Below are 19,272 nucleotides of genomic sequence, written 5' to 3'. Positions count from 1 at the left end.
CGTAAGGAGCAAAGTCACTGTGAAAGTCACGGGAGGGTAAACAAGGTTCGCGCAGCTCCATCCACAGCCAAATCCCCAAATCCCCAGTCCAACAAACTCTTAGCCTCCATTTGTGAGCACTGTGGGTGTGAACGCTGGAGACCCGTCCACTTTAGTGCAGCACAGAGGTGCAGTCTGTGTGTGCTGGGGAGAGGCCTGGTCTGACCACCCAACCATCCAAAACCCATCCTGAAACACTGTCAGTCCTCCTGATCATCTCCAACACAGAGATGTGAACACTACTGTAACAAACCTGGGCACATGACTTCAATAACAAATAGCCACGTGCAGTAATGTGTGGTGTCCAATGACTGATCAGATCTCAGAACAGCTTCTACATGATACATCAAAGACCTTTAATGAAGTGTATTCTCAAACTGTGACTTTTTCTACCAGGCACTAACTCATCACTGTATTTATAACAATTGCACTAACTCATATCATTTTGCACATGAATAGTTGCACTACTGTACTTGACTGTTTGTGTCTGCATACAGCTGCACACATCGTTTTGCACATGTAACTGTTCTTGTATGGTTATATTTCAGCTCATTTTGCACAAACACCACTTTACTACAGACTGTTACAATGTAACTAATGTAGCACATACCTGCACAATGTATATAGCCTGTATAATTCTAAATTGTTTACATTTTATATTTTATTTTATATATTCTCTGCATGTTTAATTTTTGATCCTTGTTATTTGTCTATTTATATTTATACTTTTTATTCTATGACATCCAATGTGGGCAGCAAAGTAAGAATTTCATTTTACAGGGAAACTAGTTTCCTTACTGTGCCTATGACAATAAAGCTTTGAATCAGGCATGAAAAGCTGTAAATGTTGAAATGTTGAAGTCAACCCATCTTTATTTATTTATTTATTTATTACTATAATTTTTTTTATTTGGTGAAATTAAAGTATTTTGTGATCACATTGATTTAAACAGTGTTTTATTAAACCAAGCGTGGGAAAGTGATTAATCACAGAACAGCATATCATTAATTTATTCTACAACATTATAAAAATGAGGACTCCCCATGAAATCCTTTTAAAACTTATTTAAAGATCTGGACGTTTGATCTTCATGTGATCAGCACTGAGAGATGGAGGTGATCTAACTAAACTCACACCTGAAGAACTGTCTTTAATCATCATTTATTAAACAGAATTAATAGAAATGTCATTTTCCCGTGAGGAGAAAGTTCACCCCCACATTTATCACTCCTTCTAATGTGTAGAATCAGAACCAGGAGCAGAAGATCAGCTGCAGATGATCAGAACATGGTTGGAGAGGATTGTTCTGGAGGAGTCTGTGTGATCTAAACCTCAGACGTTTAGTCTGGTCTGATCTTGATGGTTGAAGTGAGGGGTGAAGAAGATCACCATGCTCAGATCCAGAGAGCTCTCTGAGGCCTTCAGGAAGAAGGGTGGAGATGCAGAGGAGTCTGGGAAGGGCTTTAAACTGATCTCAGAACAGTTAGAGATCAGCCGCTGTTTCACTGTTCACTAAATCATCTACAAGAGGAACAGCTGACCAACATGACCAGATCAGACCATCCCAGCAAGATCAGCCCAGCAGCAGAAGCTCAGGATGAATAAAGAAGAGTCCAACAGTCCTAAAATCTCCTCACAGGATCTACAGGTAGATCTCAGCTCAGCTGATGTTAAAGTTCAGCTTCTACCAGCAGAGAGACACACAGGTCAGATCTTCAGGAGAGGAGAACAGGGAGGAGGAGCTCTTACTGTAAATAAAACAGTCCTAGTGCCTGAAGGTTCATGTGTCTAAAGCTCAGCGTTAGTCCTGGTCTTTGTTTTTTGGTAGGAAGAGTTCTCTCATTAATCAAATCCCACAGTTAGAGACTGCTGAACACAGCAGGAGGACTGAAGAGTGCAGATAAGTAGAGGATTTTTATGATGACTGATTTACATATTTATTTTTTGGCATAATTTTACAAAATGTATAAAAGCTGCTAAAATTAAAAGTATATGTAAGTGTATTTTCTTGAGACTCCTGAGCTGAACTGAAAGCTGCAGATTTGGTTACATTGGTTATTAATATTAGTATTGAATAATGTATTAATGTTTATTTATGTAGCTGCATTATTTTAGTCATTTAACTCCCCACCCCCCCACCCAGCTGCAGTCCTACAAATTAGGCCTACTCGAAGCCCCCGGCTGCAACCTCCTAACTCCGGTGGACGGTGATGTGTCCCCCGTGTCCTCTTTTTAAACTAAAACTCATTTCCAGAAAAGGTCGGCGTTCCCCTCGCTCTCCTCTCTGGAGCTGTAATGTCAGCACTCTCCCTCCCGACTTCCAGACGCCGCTCACTTCAAAACAGGCCTCGGTGCTGCTGGTTTGACGAGCCTGGCGATGGCATTTCCACAGTCTGTGGAGACGCAGAATCTCGGAGGGTTCGGTACTTTATCGATGGAGAAACTTCAATCTGGAAATCTCAACCTTTGGTGCTGACAGCATGGTGTGCGCTGACTTTTCCCAGGCAGCCAGGTCTCGCTGCGATGGCCTTTACTAAGCAGCCAAATCCAGCTCCCGCCCGGCCTGTCCTCCTCCTCAGCACGGAGCTTTCATCAGCCTCTTCACCAGAGACAATAAACAACTTTCACTGAGGGGAGAGACTCCGACTGCTCCATTAGGCCTTAAAAAGCACAACAGTCACGTTGAACAAAAGGTCCCCCCTCTAACCCCCCCACCTCTTTTTCCTGCTGTTAACCCCTTAATCACCACAGAGCCACTGGTCAGTCCACACGTCCACAGCTCAGTTGTACATACCAGCTATATTAGTTATGACCTACATAATTACATCAGTTTACTATGACATAATTAAACTCTTATTACATGTTCATATCAGCTTCATCACACTGAGCGCTGTCTGTTAATAACAGGATAATAAGATCTGTGATTAAAGAGGATGTAATGAATTTTTATGACAGTTAATGAATGAAGCTCCTGCAGAAAGAACAGCTTTTACTGGTAGCTGCTTTCAGAGGGTCTAAGCTGATGGTCATTCCAGCCCGTTGGTCAGCTCAGCGCATGTTTTCAGAAGAGTCTGATGGACTAGCTATACAGCATGAATATTTTTGGAAGGATATTAGTGTAGGACTAATTCTAACAAATTTCTAATATTTTGGAGTGTTGCCAGGAGGATTAGTTGAATCTTTACTTCTGTTGGTTTCAGGAAAAACAAATGAGCAGATGTCCCTATACTTTTGTCCTTACACAGCTTTCTTGTATGTATTTACAGTCAGCCTAAAGCAGTGTTTTCTTTTACCACTGGCTGTCACCCAATAAACTGCAGCAGATGCTTCTGCAGCGGGGCTGGACACAGTGGGCAAGTTCAGTGCTTGCCGACAGGCCAGGTTTAGCGTGTAGCATTAGCGTCCACATATTCCCCAGTGCAGCAGCCGCCGCCGCCACCGCCGCCGCCGCCATGTTGGACTGTGGTCAGTAACTGAGCTAAATCTTTAAGGGATCTGCTGCTCCTCTGCTGCAGTCCAACAGCTCCGACACGCTGCACCCCTGTGGCTCTCAGATCAGATTCTGTGGGAATGGATGTTCAGCTGCAGCTCCACTGAGTATCAGATGGCCCAGAGCAGCTGCTGACTGGTGTTGGAGGAACAGAAAGGCCAGTTCTGCTGGGTTTGGACTCATAGCGGGTCATCCAGGCTTGGAGAAGTTAGCTAGCAGGCTGAACACCACAGCACAGGCCGAGCTCCAGCTGACTGAGGCTCAAATCCACCCGTTTAGAGGATAGAGCCTCAGACCTGAGAGCATGAGACTGGCTCATAGGTTTAGCTAAACAGCACAGGATTACTGTCATATTTAGAACCTCAATTTGACTCAGGATTGTGCTCATTAAGACACATAAGATTTACCCCCAATTTCAAACTGTAACTACAGGCCTGTGGCAAGAATAATGATAAAAATAAATAAATAAGAACCCCAGTCAGTCATATGGTCTGCATGACTGACCCAACCACCAGAGAAAAGACCAGAAGGAGACGTGGGTCAACTTAAATAACATTTACTTGCTCAAACACAGGTCACAGAAACGGAGCACTTGCTGAGCATCGATTAAACAGATGAGAAATGGTCTTTAACCTCACTGTACACAGCAGCACCTCTTGGTCCATACAGCACGTGTGAACTCATCCGCACCCAGATAGATGCTGCACTGCACAATCTCACTCAAAACTACACACACGCTCGTACACACCCTCACACACACTCATACAAACAGCAGCACTTTCAATCTCTTTACAGTTTAGAGGAAGGAAAAAGGACTCCAAAGAATAATCAAGCTCGAGTATGTACACAGCAATTAAACAGATTAAATAGAGCTCAGGCTCACAGAGGGAGAAGAGAGGGGTGCAGTGGACAAGAGCAGTCACTGGTTCCATCATGAGCTGCAGCACAAGCCAGAGGTATTGTGTCATCACAATCAAAATGTCAATCAAATTAAATAGCGATCACACATCTATTACTCAAATGATACTCCAATCACATTCCAGTCAGCGACAGCTCCTCCTCCACTGAACTCTAGGTGGAGGAAGAGCTGTACATTACAGCTATAAGGGAAAAAAAAAAAAGAAAGAAAAAAGGTCATGTCTGAGCACCGGTCCGCCCTGCTCCAGACGGTCAGCTGTTCCCGTATTAAAGCAAGCAAAACCGGGTGTCCCTAAAGCTGAAGCTAGACTGCTCCCTCTACTGGTTTGCAGAAGAGCAGCAACTCTGCTGGATATAATGGAAGCGAGTGAGTAAGTGGTTTGATGGCGAGTCGGACAGACGGGGCTCACCCGGTCTCGGCTGCGGCTCTCTGAACAACATCTCTCCACATAAAGGGGAAAGGGACCTGTGGGCGAGGATGCTAAGCACTTTGCAACAGCAAAACTGCAGACTGAACAAACAGGGTACAAACATGGCAAGAGGAAGAAGAGGAAACTCTGAAACTGACAGACCTGACAGGTGAGGAAGGCAAATTTTAAAGTGATTCGCGTCCCTCAAGTGCAACACAAACAACAACAACAAGCAGTGCAGAAAACCTGGCCGTGTGACTGGGGAGGGAGGCAGGGAGGGAGGGTGGAGGGAACCGGGCTGGATTGATGCACACATGGTGCCAAGTGGAGGACCTGTCGCCAGAGGAGCCGAGGCTGTAGGAGCAGGGCGATTGAACACTGATAACGCAGCTAACGTGATGAAGACCGTGACAACGTGAGCCAACACAGCTCGCTTGGCCTAAGACTACTTTAAAACCGGCTGGGCTGAGGCTGCCTAGGTTTCCAAGACCCATAAGAGAAAAAGGGAGTCCAAGCAAGAATGCTACGCAACTATATACACACACAAAACAAGCCAACAGGATAGTGAGTGAGGGTAGGGGAGGAAATAGAAGGAAAAAATTAAATAATTAAAAAATAATAATAAAAAAGACTGACTAACAGAGAAAGGATTTTTCCTTTGTGAGGTACCTGCAGTCATCGCATTTTACCAGCAACAAAAAAAGAACTTAAAAGGCAAATTAAAAAGAAAAGCTAATTAAAAATTAAAAAGAAACTTAATTTACACACTGAAAATCATATTCACAAACAAAGCTCCCATTGACTGGCATGCAAAAAATTAAATAAAAAAACTAAACAAAACAAAGGCTGGCTGAGCTCCAGAGCCCCTCCTGAGGTCCCCGCTGGGCTTCCACCTAGATCAGTCTCCGTCCTTCAGCAGGGGTTCCTGAGAGGGAGAGCCGCTGAGCGTGGGGGTTAAAAGATGCGCTTGCGTTTCAGGTAGGAGTCAGCGTAGTGACCCCCCAGCCCTTGAGAATGCTGGCCCACGTAGCCGCCTTCTGGACTGGGCTCTGGAGACGGGATCAAACGTGAGAAGAGACGCTTCTGCCCTCCGATGGGAGTCTAAAGCAGACAGAGGAAGAGGAGGAGTCAGTGAGGTTACATGGTGAATACAGCCATCACCTGGGTGGTGACCAACCTTTGATTAGAGTTCAAGTATTGTACAGACACTGAAAGCTTACAGGGGCAGCTATGCAGAATGATCCCTTAGCTATTAGGGGTGGGTGATTACTTCATACAATATCCACAACACTGTTCCGAGTGTGCATCAGTGCTTAAGGAGTAGGGCTGTGTACAGGCATAAACCTGCTGTTCTGTGCATCACAATACAGAGGACACGATTTATACACTGATACTATAAACCCACGTCACCTGCATCAAATCTGAGCAAAATAGACGTCATCCAATCAGAACAGCAGGATCTGAAGAGAGTACAACAGGGTCAGGGTTTAAACACCACCAAGTGAACCACTGTGACCCCAATCTTTACATCTAAATTGGTAATACTACGTCATCAATAATTACACTTGTACAATTATACAGACAGGACCTCGATCAAGTTCTAGCGGAGCTCAGACAGAGCAAATGGGGCCGTCTACAGGATAGGAAGAGGGTGCAGTGCATGCAGTGACCAATCCATCAGCAACGGAGCCGCTGTACACACAGACCAGCCTGCGACAGGCAGGTGTCCGGATCACCAATCTCCCACAGTTCAGCACGCATGTTAACCTCAGATAAACGGCACAAATCCAAGACTGAAAAACCATCACACCATAATGTCCTCCACACATTTTACTCAAGCGAATCATATGTTAGAATACAGGCTACAGATAAGACAAACACCGATGCATGTGTTGAGTCCATTGTGGAGGGGGTCACCATGTGTGCTCCATGGCCAGACCTTGTGAGCCTGCAGCACCACCGTGCTGGAAGCTGCTAGGTGTTCAGAAAGAAACCACAGGCAGTTTTTTACCCCACCAGACTCAAACACTGCTTCCCCAGGAGGCTCTTCTCTGGCAGAGTAAAGACTTGGCACCACTAACTGGACACACATCACTCAGTACAGTGAGTATTAGAACACAGCCACTAACAGCACAGCAGGCCATCGCGCCATCTTTACAGGACAGTGGTAACACCTCCGAGATGACCTCACTCACGTTTGTCCACCGCGGGTCGATTCTGGTTTTAAGCAGAATGGGCGCTCATCGTCCATTAACGTAAACAAGCCGGAACGTCCACTGTTTAAGAGTGGTTATATTATTCCTGTTTGATTTTAAACTTTGATATTCCAATTTCAAATGAATAGAGCAATGAAATTTCGTAAATGTGTTTTACATATCAGCATAAAAATAGTCCTCATGGCAATTAATCATAAAAACCATTACAGGCCTACGTAATACTTCCCTATATCAATATTATTTCTTACAGCCCCATTAGGAACACTGTAGTAAAAGGGATGTTGGACTAGTTAGACCAGCTTATCTGGACGCAGGGCAGATTTCCGGTACTCCGTACAGAACAGCGTTTGGACAGCAGGGCTTAGGAACCTGCTGCTACTGATGCACTTCATATGTCAATATTGGGATCGTACTGCATGAACATCACTTTAAATACTGTGCTGTCGTTGCCATACTGTCCACCATGAGTAACCATAAACACCATACCTTCAGCCCAGTCCCAGGTGCTGCAGAGAATAGACTGGAGTGAGTCACAGGAGGCATTCCCACAGCCTGGTGGAAAAAACCAACCATGAAATCAAACAAAAAAGCACAACAGAGCAAAACATCAACCAGGCCAGTCAGATCAACCTCAGACAGTTCTAGGCTGACCTCAGTAATTTGGGGAACAAGGGCCAACTTACACCCTTGGGCTTAAAATCAATCTACATAGTCCTTTCTCCTTAAAACAACCTTGTAACCTTGAAGTATCGGCGGCTCGAGGTAAATCAATAGAGGGTATCCAGTGTGCAGGAAGTATCAATAGAGGGAGCCGGCGTCTGAGGCCTGAGCACCGCAGGCCCTCCTGAAGCAGTAAACAGCACGGCTGTAGAGACGGCCCAGGGTCGCGAGTACACCGTACCTTATTGAGCTGGGTGGAGGGTATGCTGCCTGGAGCTCCGAAGCTGAAGTAGGAGGACCCAGGAGGGCTGGCGGGATAGTTGAAGGGAGAGGCTCTCTCGCTGAAGCTTGAATGGCCAGAGAGCTGTGGATACAGTATTAAACACAGAGGGCTTCATTTTACCAACAAGAGCCATTTAGCACGCCAGCAGGAGAACGGCTGGTTATTGCAGCGCTAATCAGCCCTCATTCCTGCAGCTCTTCATTAAGGGGACATCCACCAACTTCATCCTCCTGCTCAGTTTCTAGTGGGACTGCGAAGATGCACAAAACCCATAAATCCCAGTCCAATACTGTCTAGTGCTCAACAAGTACGCTCTTTAGGATTGGCTGAAGATTACGTGCTCTAAACATGTAAACGTTAAACCTTCAGAAATTGAGTGGATCCCCTTTGACTGCCGTCTGATCAGTGTTAATATACTTTAATTAAAGATGCAAATCAGTTTTTAAACTTAAACCGCATTTAAAATAGAATTAAATTAAATAAATAATAAAATTTGGCATCAGTACCCAACTGAATCAGCCCTAAATCAGCACAATTCTTTATTCCAGAGAAAGCTGCAGATCCAAAATTGTTCCAAACCACAGCTCAAGTTTTTAATGCCTCTAAAATCATGAAAGTTTAGATCCAACCAAGGCAAAACTGTGCTTACAATAAAAAAAAAAAAAAAAAAAAACAAACAAACAAAAAAAAAAAAAAACACAATGGAGAGTGAGTAAGTAACCATGTGCAAGATCACTGCTTTGGACTAACTGCTATTTTTGCACCAAATACTACATCACTGTTATTGGACTCTTTTGCAGTTACTGCGCAATGACTAATTTATTAGAAGTAGCTGCTAGAGTACCTCCCTCACCTGTTCAGCACTCCGTTTTCTGGATGATCCTCCACAATAACATAGTATGATCATTCTGTGCACTACAGTCTCAGAGCTCCGTCTGCCTGTACACGTTCTAGTCTGCACTGTGTTGTGTGACTATTTGCAGCAATCAGTTTTTCTACATTACACACACACACACACACACACACACACACACACACACACACACACACACACACACACACACACACACGAGAGCGCCCATACCTGCATGCCATAGGCCGAGGGTCCTGTGCTGTCCAGAGCCTCCTGTTGCTCATAAAGCTGAGAGAGGGGGTCCTGCAGAAAGGCCTCACATAAGCATCACACACACCAGAGCTTTCCATGTACCTCACACACAGCTTTATCATTATTAAAAACAGGGGGCGGTGGAAATGCTGGTAAAACCGACCAAAAAAATAAGTGTTTGGCTGCTTCTGCACTGAAGAGCAGCACGGCGGTCGGCCAAGCAAGCTTACTTCTCCAGCCAGGTTTTCACGAGACGGCAGGAGTGCATTAAGGTAAGGGATGTTGAGCTTTTGGGTTCAGGTATATACAATACAAACGTGTGGATCCCCATCCACTACTGCAGGCGCAAAGGACATCCTGAATACTACCTATAAGACCATCAAAATGTCCCAGGTTCAAGTGTGAAGGAGGGGACAGGGGTGAAGAGCTGTTAAAGAGTCTATATTGATCATTTTACTTTGGGTTTTCCAAAAACAGTCACATTCTTAAAGCTACAGTTCTCAAACCTTTACCCATATCAGAAATGTTCCTTTATCATCATTTCAGTGCAAAAGTGTAGAGCATGTTAATGTGTATAATTCTGTAGTGTTTATGCTTCACTCTAGAATTGGGGGTACATTCTGGGTCTCCCAGATAAAACCCTTAGCACTGTAAAATAGCAATTAAATTAAATTAGCATACAGTAATTCTATTTTCATTAGTCTAATTTGTTACTCTAAACAGTTCTAAAATCAAATGTACGGAAGGTGTTTGCAGCAGAATACGTGACTTCAGCAGTAAATGAACACATTTTATGCAGGCCCCAGTTCCCTGCTCTCAAAGTCCACCATACGCCCATAGTCAAACTTTTGACTACTCTGAGCTGCCCTCTAGTGGCTGTATTGCTTAGAGAAACAGCGATGGTGGAGGTCGTGATGGAGGTCGTGACACCTCCATTAACCCAGTTTCCCTATAATGTGAATCTGGCAGTGGTTCTTTACACTGCGTCAGAATTTTTCGAGGAACGGATCATTAGAAACACTCCAACACGAGCCTGAATAACTTCATGTAAAGCTGCTGTTTGGGGATCCAAGGTCTTTGGCCCTTTAAATTGGTCCACAAACCTGGTGTAGTGATGGGAACTCTGGTGCATAGGAGTCCTGGCAGCGCAGGCTATAATTGGAGTGGATGCTCTGGAGCGGCCGCTGGCTTGACGCACCACCCAGCGCTTGCCTCTTCCGGTATGGGTGGGGCCTGGAGTTTGCAGCTACAGAGGAACAGGGGACAGTCACATTACAAGAGAGCTTGAGGATCATGAGGGCAGTAGAAGAACTGACGCAGGACCTACCGGAGGATGGGAATATGCTGGGCGTGCTCAGAAAAGGGTTTGAGGAGACTCCAATATCTTTGGGTGGATCTCCCAGTAGGGACGACTTCAAAGAGAGAGGGAGAGAATCAAACCTTGGGCGCAGATTAAATTAACTGACAATAGGCTGCTCAGACGTAGCCAATGCCTTAAATCGGTGCAGGACGTAGACTCAACTAGGGCAATTATTCATTTATTAATAAAATGTATTAAAAACATGCATTTTTTATAATTCTGTACAGAGTACGCAGGTTACCATCTGTGTGCAGACGTCCAAAACAGACATGGGCTGTTTGTGTGGACACTTCTTTTAAACACTAGCGGAGTCTCCAGGTTTTACATAATAAGACCTCTGGATACATCACTGAGCTTTAGTGTTCCCTCAACACGAGGTCTAAAGGTCTCTAAACCAGGGGCCACTGGGTTCCCCAAACCAAAGCAAAATTAAGGTGGACCGGGCCTTTGCAGCTCAGGCACCAAAACGGCGGCATCATTTCCCAACTCTGATCACTGATTAGGTTTGTTTTGTTTTTTTGGTTCTTGTGTAGAAAACTGACCATTTTCTTTTAATTCTTTTATTACTGTGCCTCCACTGTGAGGCACTGTGTTTTAGAAAAGGGCTACATAAATAAAGAGGATACTTCTGCAGATTACAGTGGAGAAACATCATAAATAAAGGAGCAGCAAGACTTCATCTCAATTCTGAGCAGTTTGCAGAGTCAGTGAAATATCACCCATAGAGCAACAGACCTGTTTATTATTAAAATGAGATATTTACTATTTAAATATCCAGGATGCTGCGTTTGCTAGAACTAAACACTGATATTTTAACATTATACTTTAATATATTTATATAGGATAACAATCACAATATCTGTTGAACAAAGTTGTGTTTCCAGTCATATCACCCAGCCCTAGCCTCTGCAGTTTCAGAAACCACATTTTCGTTCCTCCTCCACGTGACCGGGATTAAAAGAGCAAATTTAATTGACTTTTTTGGAACATAAGAAAAATTAGAACCACCACAAGCGTTTCACTTTGATAAGTGAATAAAACTCTTGTATGAGGTTATTTTTTTTGACGTCTACTTTTCAGTGCCATGCCACATTTTCCTAAATAATGAGTAACTATAGCAACAAGAGCTGCAAGACCTTGATCTTTCTTTCAGAAGCACAGAAAACAGACATACAGGAAGCCATGCAGCCATGCTTAGAACGAAGAGCTGAGATTCAGTCACCAATAAATACAATGGTATAACCCCCCCCTTTATAAAGACTTTCCAGACTCACCACTGAAAGACTGGACCCATCACCTCCAAGCAGATTCCCCAGAAGAGGTATGCTCATACCCTGTAGTGCAGGAGAGGGGGTTGGTGGGAAGGTAACCGGCGTGGTGGGAGACTCTGGCTCCCTCCCTAGCGGCCGGCCCAGGGACGAGGGCTTTATGGGTCCTAAAGCCTCGGTCTGCAGACCCAGACCAGGAGCCATGGCACCTGAATTAGATCCACAAGACACAAAGCACAGGTCAGCAGAATGAAGAACCCCTGATACAGAGCGCCAACAGATTCCAGCGTTCAGCACCGTACCTTGGGGCAGCACGTTCGTCATGGCATGAGGTAGATCTCCCAGAACGTTGAGGCCTTGTTGTAAAGGGAGAGCAGCCAGAGGGTTTTCACCCAACAGTCCAGCCTGCTGATCAGAAACCACAACCGTGAGATCTCCAGGACGGAGCACACCTCCATGGATAGCACAAACTACAGCACCACTGCAAACAAAACCCTTCAAAGGTCATGGAGACCTAATCTGCTGTTTGGTGAACAGAAGACAAAGAGGTGAATAGTTGGAACCCCTCCTGGGTTTTAAAACTCAACGGCTGGTGTAACCACAAGCACACTAAAGGAAAACTACCAGAAACCAGAAGACTGGAGCCATTCATCAGCTCTTTAGCCACACTAGAGAACCTGCTGAGGGTTAAAACCTCAGGTCACTGGCCTTCTTATATGGCCCTCCCTTCTTATATGTATTCTTATACCCCTAATCAGCAATACACTGCTCCTCCAGGACTGAGGTACCCATCATGAACACAGTCATCAGCTCCTGGAACGACCCTTATTTACAACACAAGGGAGTGGTTTCTCAACCCTGGTCCTGCACATTTCCTGGACTCTGCTGTAACACACCGCTGCACTCTGACAGGACTTGCTAAGAGCGGTTAAATGTGAGGTTTAGTGAAAAGGAGTTTAGTGAGAGTCACAGCACAGATTAATTTCTCACTGATCCTTAAACCCCTGGCTTTGATGGGTCAACATCTACATCCACTATATCTAAAAACCAGCAGCTTCAGGATCAGGCTGATGCTCCACTGGCTGGAACAGGGAGAAGGGCGTCTCCGTCATTCCCACTCCGGGCCGGAGCACTGCTGCTGCTACTGCACTATGGAGGTTTGGTGATGGAGCTGCAGGAGGAGAACCTCTCTCCAGAACTGCTGTGTAACGCTGCAGAACCCATAGAGTCATATTAGTGTAAAATCCTGTAGTGTTACTCTACCGGTCAGTCTAAGCTTGGCCTGAGGTGATCCTTCTTTCCATTTCAGAAATAAAATTCATAAAGAAAAGGGTCCTTTACTCCCCCCCACATCACACTGAACTCAGAGGTCCAAACCCTGGCGTGTACTGAACCATGGGTTCCAAGTACCAGTACATCCTTAACGACCAGAAACTGCATTAGTCGCTCCTAAAAAGGTAGGTCTAGTATTAAGAGGCCAGAGACGCTGCAGCTGTCAGGTTTAGAGCACAGCTTCTTCTTCCTAAGAACTCACAGCACACCACACACTCACACGGACCACTCACACAAGGTGGTAGGCGGCCTTCTTTACTGTGCAGAACCTGTGCCCAAAGAAGGGGATTTCCTAGAAGGGCTTGCTAAGAAGGGAGAACAGGAAGGGAGGGTGAGGAGTAGAATGTTGAATACTGAAGGAGATAACAGAAGGAGGACAGGAGATGAATGGTCAGTCTGTACCTGCTGGACTTGGTTCTGAAGCAGCATTTGCACCAGAGCTGCGGAGAGAGCCGGATTAGCCAGGAGGGGCATTGTCGGGGCCACACCAAGCAGACCTGCACACAAAGAGCAGTTAATCACACACTGTCCAAATGTTTGTGGACGCCACTTTCAATTAAAGCATTCTGCTACCAAGTTGCAACTATTGCCGACATGTGCAAATGCACACACACACAGCTTGTCTAGTCTCTGTAGAGAAGTACTGCCAATAGAATAGGACTCTCTGCAGGAGCAGATCAACATCATGACCCTATTGGCACCATGCTGCCTAATAATGCCAGGCGTGGGGTAGAGGGGTATAAAGCCCCCCAGCATTGAGGAGCTGTGGAGCAGTGGAAGAACTGTGTTCTCTGGAATGATGGTGGAGGAGCTCCATCCAGTACTTTTGGGATGAGGTGGGATGGTGATTATCCTCCATCCTGACCTCACCAACACTCTCATTGGCGAAAGCAATGCAATGCTCTTCCTAAATCTAGTAGAGAGTCTTCTTCGCCGGACAGTAGAGACAGTTACTCCAACAGAAGCAGAATCAGCTCTTAATATCCTTGATTTTAGAAGAAACAATGAATGAACAGGTGTCCAAATACTTTTGTCCATACAGTGCATCACTACACTAGTCCTCTGATAATCTACACTGCAGACAGAAGTGTTACCTTGTTTGTGTCCCTGGTTGAGAGGTGCCAACAGCATCTTCAGGGTGGCAGGGTTGCTCAGGCCAGAGAGGATCTGCATGGCATTAGGCTCAGGGAGGAGACCCTTCCCCCTGTTTAAAGCCTAGAGAGCGAGACAGAGAGCGAGACAGAGAGCGAGACAGAGAGCGAGACAGAGAGCGAGACAGAGAGCGAGACAGAGAGCGAGACAGAGAGCGAGACGTCAATAAAAAGAAGAGATGCTACCAGGTGGACAAGTACTCTAGTAAGAGCCTGGTTTGCTGTACCATTGTCTGAGCAGCAATGAGAGCTGCCAGCATACTCCTGCCTGGTGGTCCTGGTGCACAGAAGGAGACACGGATATGAGCGCCACCTAGAGGCCTTCCATCAGTTAAGCGCTGCACCTCCTCTGCCATCTCTGGGGAGGAATACTCCAGAACGGCAAAGCGTCTGAAACTGCCATCTTGTCCCTGAGCGAGCTGAGGAGATACACCAGAGTGAGAAGGGCAAAGCAAAGGAGGCCCAAAAACAGCCCATATTGATTACTCACTACTCGATTAGCATTACTCCACGCCCAACTATCGTTTCCATGTTTCCACCATTGTGTTTTGCATCAAGCTGCAGTAAAAAGGCTATAAACGTGATTCCTTCATTTTACAGCTAATATTGATCATTCATTTTATTGGTCAACCCATGTTACACATTGCTCAGCTGCACTGTAAAGTGTACCACAACTTAAATGTATTAGTTTAGCTTTGTTTGTTTTTTTATTAATTGCTTTGCAAGTAAGGTTGCAAAGAAGCTTTACAGGAATCCAGTTAAGCAAAAGATTAAACCCCACACTAAACAGAGACCCCCCCCGGTGAGGACCTAGAGCCTAGGAACCTCCCTCAGAGCTGGAGGAAGAAACCTTGGGAGGAACCAAGACTCACAACAAGGGGGACCCGACCCGTCCTCCTCTGATCAGAACTATTTATGGATTATTGATAAGTCACCGAACCACCTACACTGCTGAACTGCTCTGGTGTGCAGCCAGTCAATAGTAGTGATGGAAAGAATAATGAAAGTAATGGCGGCCGCACAATATCAGGCTATTAGTAACAGACACTGCTTTTTCTGAGACATTTATTTAAATAATAAATGAATAAGAATAATGAACTCAATTAGTGAAGACTGAAAGATGTTGGGTAGATAATCACCCTCCTGGTGGAGGTCAAAATTTACCCAGCTTTCATTTTCCATCAAGCAGCAAAAATGTTTAATTTGAATAAATTTGCATTGTGTGTCACAGCAGGTCCTGCAGCGTGAACATGGTGTGAAAATATGGTGGAGGCCCAATAATCTTCAACCTCCTTAACGCAACCCCTGAACACAGCATCCACGTAAACAAGCTCGTGAGATCATGACATATTTACGACCCCCATTCTTTCCAGGACATCTACAATGACTTCCACATAACAAAATATTAAAAGCCCATCAGGGTCAACCTTCTCATCAGTACCAGTTGTTAATAATAATAATAATAATAATAATAATAATATAAGCAGCATCCTCTCCAGGATCTCCCCACCATTTCCAGCAATGTCCAGGTCTTCCCATGACTGGAAAAGTCTCCAACCTCCAGTTTTTCCAGGAAGCCCTACTTTAGGAGGACAAGTCCACCCCCCTCAAAAGACCACTGTACCAGAACAGAAGCAGCTCTGAAAGGTTCCACTCTCACAAACCCACCAGCCGGAGAACACCTGTATTGATGCACGTGTGGTCAATGTTTTAACATGAGGGGGAAAAAGGGAGCTGCTCTTTCTCATTCCAGAAAGACCCACAGGCCAGAGAGGCCTGCTGACCGACAGCACCTGGCCCAGTCAGGTGGTCTTCACCATAGAAACCATCCATGCTCATCCCTATAGAAGCTCAGAACAGCCTCAGGAAAAGCAGGGCAAAGGTCAGGGGCCTAGAAACGAAACTGACCTCCAGTGAAAGTGTGGAATCATTGAATCATCATTGAAAGGGTCAAGCGGTGCACCCGGCCCTCCAGCACAGGGCAGGCATCTCATTAAGAGAGGAAAAGGGTTAAGCGTTAATTTAATCAAGCATCTTCCTGAATGTTCTCCAAACTGCTGGAAGCACCAACACACCAGATCAGTATTTTAACCCTCTAAAGCCCAAACCATTAAATAATTATGTTCTTTAAACTGACCTTCTGACCAATGATAAAAAAAAAAAAAAAAAAAAAAAAAAATACTCAACATCTACGCAAAGCATTACAAAGCAGTATGTTCATATACATTAAGTTAACAGGCAGACTAACCCAGACAGCAGAACAGCGGATCCTCCCATTTATTCACATGATTTTACTGTTATAATCAATATATTTATTATGAGTTGCAGACAGCTCAAAGGCTCAGATATTTATCAATCTGCTCTGCTGTAAAGCGTTAATCCTTCATTTCCACTAAACATCAAATCAACTACCAAAGACGGCTCTTCAGGGTTTCCACATCTAGCGCGAGACACTGGTGTTAACCAGAGCCAATCAATGAAGAACCCTAGATGGAGGGGATTGTTTAGATGGGGTTCTGGGGTAATTCTCCATTTTGCGAGGGCTTCTCTGGATCTTTACTCCGTCATTAGCATTGCGCTACACACTTAAACTCGCAGCAGCACCAGCCCAGACCAACCAATCCGAACAGGGCTGCAACTGGAGGCAGAGTGGACCCCTGCACTCTGAAAGGACTGGATACTGAGCTGATCAGCTGAATCAAGTGTTGGGAGCAGGGAACGTATGACACTGCAGGGTGAGAAACACTGGTATAGTGAGAGAGACCCGTGTGTCCATTTAGTGTCTAAACATTAGACACCAAGACATCTGTCCTAACGACTATATTAAAATAAAACAGACTAGAAACATGAACAGACCATCCAAAACACCAGCCGGTCACCAGAGTTTAACTAAACACAGACAGAAGTATTGGGACACCCACTCATTCACTCGTTTCTCCTGCTTCTGTTGGAGTAACTGTCTCTACTGTCCAGAGAAGACTTTGGTGAGGTAAGGATGTTGGATCATCCCAAAAGCACTGGATGAAGCTCCACCATCATTCCAGAGAACACAGCTCCAGGGTGTTTATCCCTCTGGCCCATACTTTATTAATATATACTAATTTATTTATGGAACAGTAGTGGACTAGACAGTATGCAGGGCTTTGAGCTGTAAACACCTGCCAGCAAGCAGAGTCGTCACTTCTCACTGTGCTTCATGCACCGCTGCTGCCCGCCAGGTTCAATTCCCCAATCCCAGAACTTCTCCCCCTCAACCCTTCCAGGCGAACAGTAAGCAACAACCCTGCACCTGCTGCTGTGGATCAAACCTCCAGAAGAAATAGAAACCAATTTAGAAATTCAGACTAAGAGGACAAGACATCCCAGAAGACCCGAGAAAGGGAGTATTTACCTCACCTGGGCAGAAGGGCAATATTTGTATAGTCCTCAGGGATTTCCCAGAAAGCTGTTGGGCCGAGACACTGTGGCAGTGTCACATCAGCCCACTTCATCAGGGGCAAGTCTCTGCAGCCCTACTTTAATACGAGTCATTCCAGGACCTTAAACTCATTACAGAGTCTTGGGGGTATGATGACTGATCAATGTGTTATAAATAGTTCTGATCAGAGGAGGAAAGCCACCACTAAAGGATACTTTACACATGCATTTCTGGACAGTGTGAGAGCTGCAGAAGCTTGATCTGAAGGTGGAGCAGCATGTGGGCGGAGGCGGTAGAGTAATACTACAGGATTTTACACTAATATGACTCTGCAGTGTTACACAGCAGTTCTGAGAGAGTAGTTACAGATAAAGCCCCTTCCTTCAACCTAAAGAGCCAACCGGCTCCCCAGTATTTCTGGTCTTGTGTGAAGGGAAATAACTGCCCAGAAAGCACAAGGTCCAGTTAGCCACCAACCCCACCTGTCCCAAACAGGAAGCCAGGCACCCTCAACACTCTTACCTGACAGAAAACTGGAGCAGGTGTGTTGGCCAAAGCGCTGCGAAGGTCCTGAGCGGTGAGGAGGCTTTGAGGTAGGCGGTCCACACAGAGGCAGCGCGAGTGCAGCATGGGGTAGGTGAGCGAGCCGACTTCCGTCCAGTGCACGTACAGCATGCGTGAGCCGAGCTGCTTCCCCAACAGCTCCGACTTGGCTCGGGCGGCCGAGTCCTTCTTCATGTACTCCACAAAGCCATAGCCCTTGGAGTGGCCGGTAGAGGCGCTGTGCACCAGGAAACAGCGCTCCAGGTTCCCGAAGGGCCGGACCAGCTCCTCAAACTGCTGCTGCGTGAAGGCTCTGGGTAGGTTGGCGATGCAGAGCAGAGCGTCCGTGGGCTGAAGCTGCACAGAGATCTCCCGGTCCCGGAGGACATGCTGGTGGAACTCCTTGATCGCGCACTGGGCCTGCTCGCCGTTTAGGAGCGTGACAAAGGCTGGAAGAAATGAAACAGCAGCAGTAAGATCAGATGAGCACAAGATTGTACTTGTACACCTCTAACACAGTTAATCTAAAACTCTGATGTGGGTCCGTTATCCTGTCTTGTGGTCAGAAAGGCTGATACTGTAAAACAATAATAATAAATAAGTGTGTCCCAAACCTCACACTAAGAGTGCACCACCATTTGAAAAGGAGCTCATTAATGTATTAAGCAAAGTATAGGAGTGTGTGGTTTGGGACGCAGGCATGGCTTTCTCTGAGGAGTAAGCTCACCCATGGGCATCATATAGCACCAAAACCTGAACGTTGAGACGGCGACACCTCATCTGCACCAACATTAAACTATGAGAGGAACTGGTCGGCTGCACGTCGCTGCACTGATTAATCATAACGTAAACGAGATTAAATGAGAGGGACGCTTGCTAGCGTCTTACTGAAGCACTCTCTCAGCTGGGCTGGGCTGTCGGTGGGTGAGGGACGTACCTGTTCCTTTGTACTTGTCAACAAAGCAGTACTTCAGATCGTAGTTGCTCAAGAGCTCATGCACTTCCTGTAAAATAAGAAAAGTAAGGCATTAGGGGAACACACTGAAGTGACGGGGGGGTAATCTGACTACATTAATAT

The 19,272-nt window shown here is 45.6% G+C and overlaps 1 protein-coding gene across 1 annotated transcript in view; it reads right to left on the bottom strand.

Annotated features, from left to right (window-relative positions):
- Positions 1 to 4,168: 4,168 nt before the first annotated feature.
- The window catches only part of raver1 (ribonucleoprotein, PTB-binding 1), an 18,360-nt gene continuing 3,256 nt past the window's right edge, over positions 4,169 to 19,272 (bottom strand). Inside the window, exons 2-14 of the mRNA XM_072675012.1 lie at positions 19,132 to 19,198; positions 18,174 to 18,643; positions 14,461 to 14,652; positions 14,177 to 14,297; positions 13,485 to 13,579; positions 12,053 to 12,155; positions 11,757 to 11,959; positions 10,450 to 10,534; positions 10,226 to 10,368; positions 9,102 to 9,173; positions 7,976 to 8,098; positions 7,561 to 7,626; positions 4,169 to 5,959 (exon numbers count right to left, since the gene is read on the bottom strand). Of these exons, the coding sequence (XP_072531113.1) occupies positions 5,813 to 5,959; positions 7,561 to 7,626; positions 7,976 to 8,098; positions 9,102 to 9,173; positions 10,226 to 10,368; positions 10,450 to 10,534; positions 11,757 to 11,959; positions 12,053 to 12,155; positions 13,485 to 13,579; positions 14,177 to 14,297; positions 14,461 to 14,652; positions 18,174 to 18,643; positions 19,132 to 19,198 (1,887 nt within the window). The 3' untranslated portion in view covers positions 4,169 to 5,812. The remainder of the gene's footprint in view (positions 5,960 to 7,560; positions 7,627 to 7,975; positions 8,099 to 9,101; positions 9,174 to 10,225; positions 10,369 to 10,449; positions 10,535 to 11,756; positions 11,960 to 12,052; positions 12,156 to 13,484; positions 13,580 to 14,176; positions 14,298 to 14,460; positions 14,653 to 18,173; positions 18,644 to 19,131; positions 19,199 to 19,272) is intronic.

The sequence above is a fragment of the Salminus brasiliensis genome, chromosome 3 (genome assembly GCF_030463535.1).
Source record: "Salminus brasiliensis chromosome 3, fSalBra1.hap2, whole genome shotgun sequence".
Taxonomy (NCBI): Eukaryota; Metazoa; Chordata; class Actinopteri; order Characiformes; family Bryconidae; genus Salminus; species Salminus brasiliensis.
The sequence above is the reverse complement of the archived record's forward strand: the minus strand, read 5'-3'. Positions and strand labels throughout refer to the sequence as shown.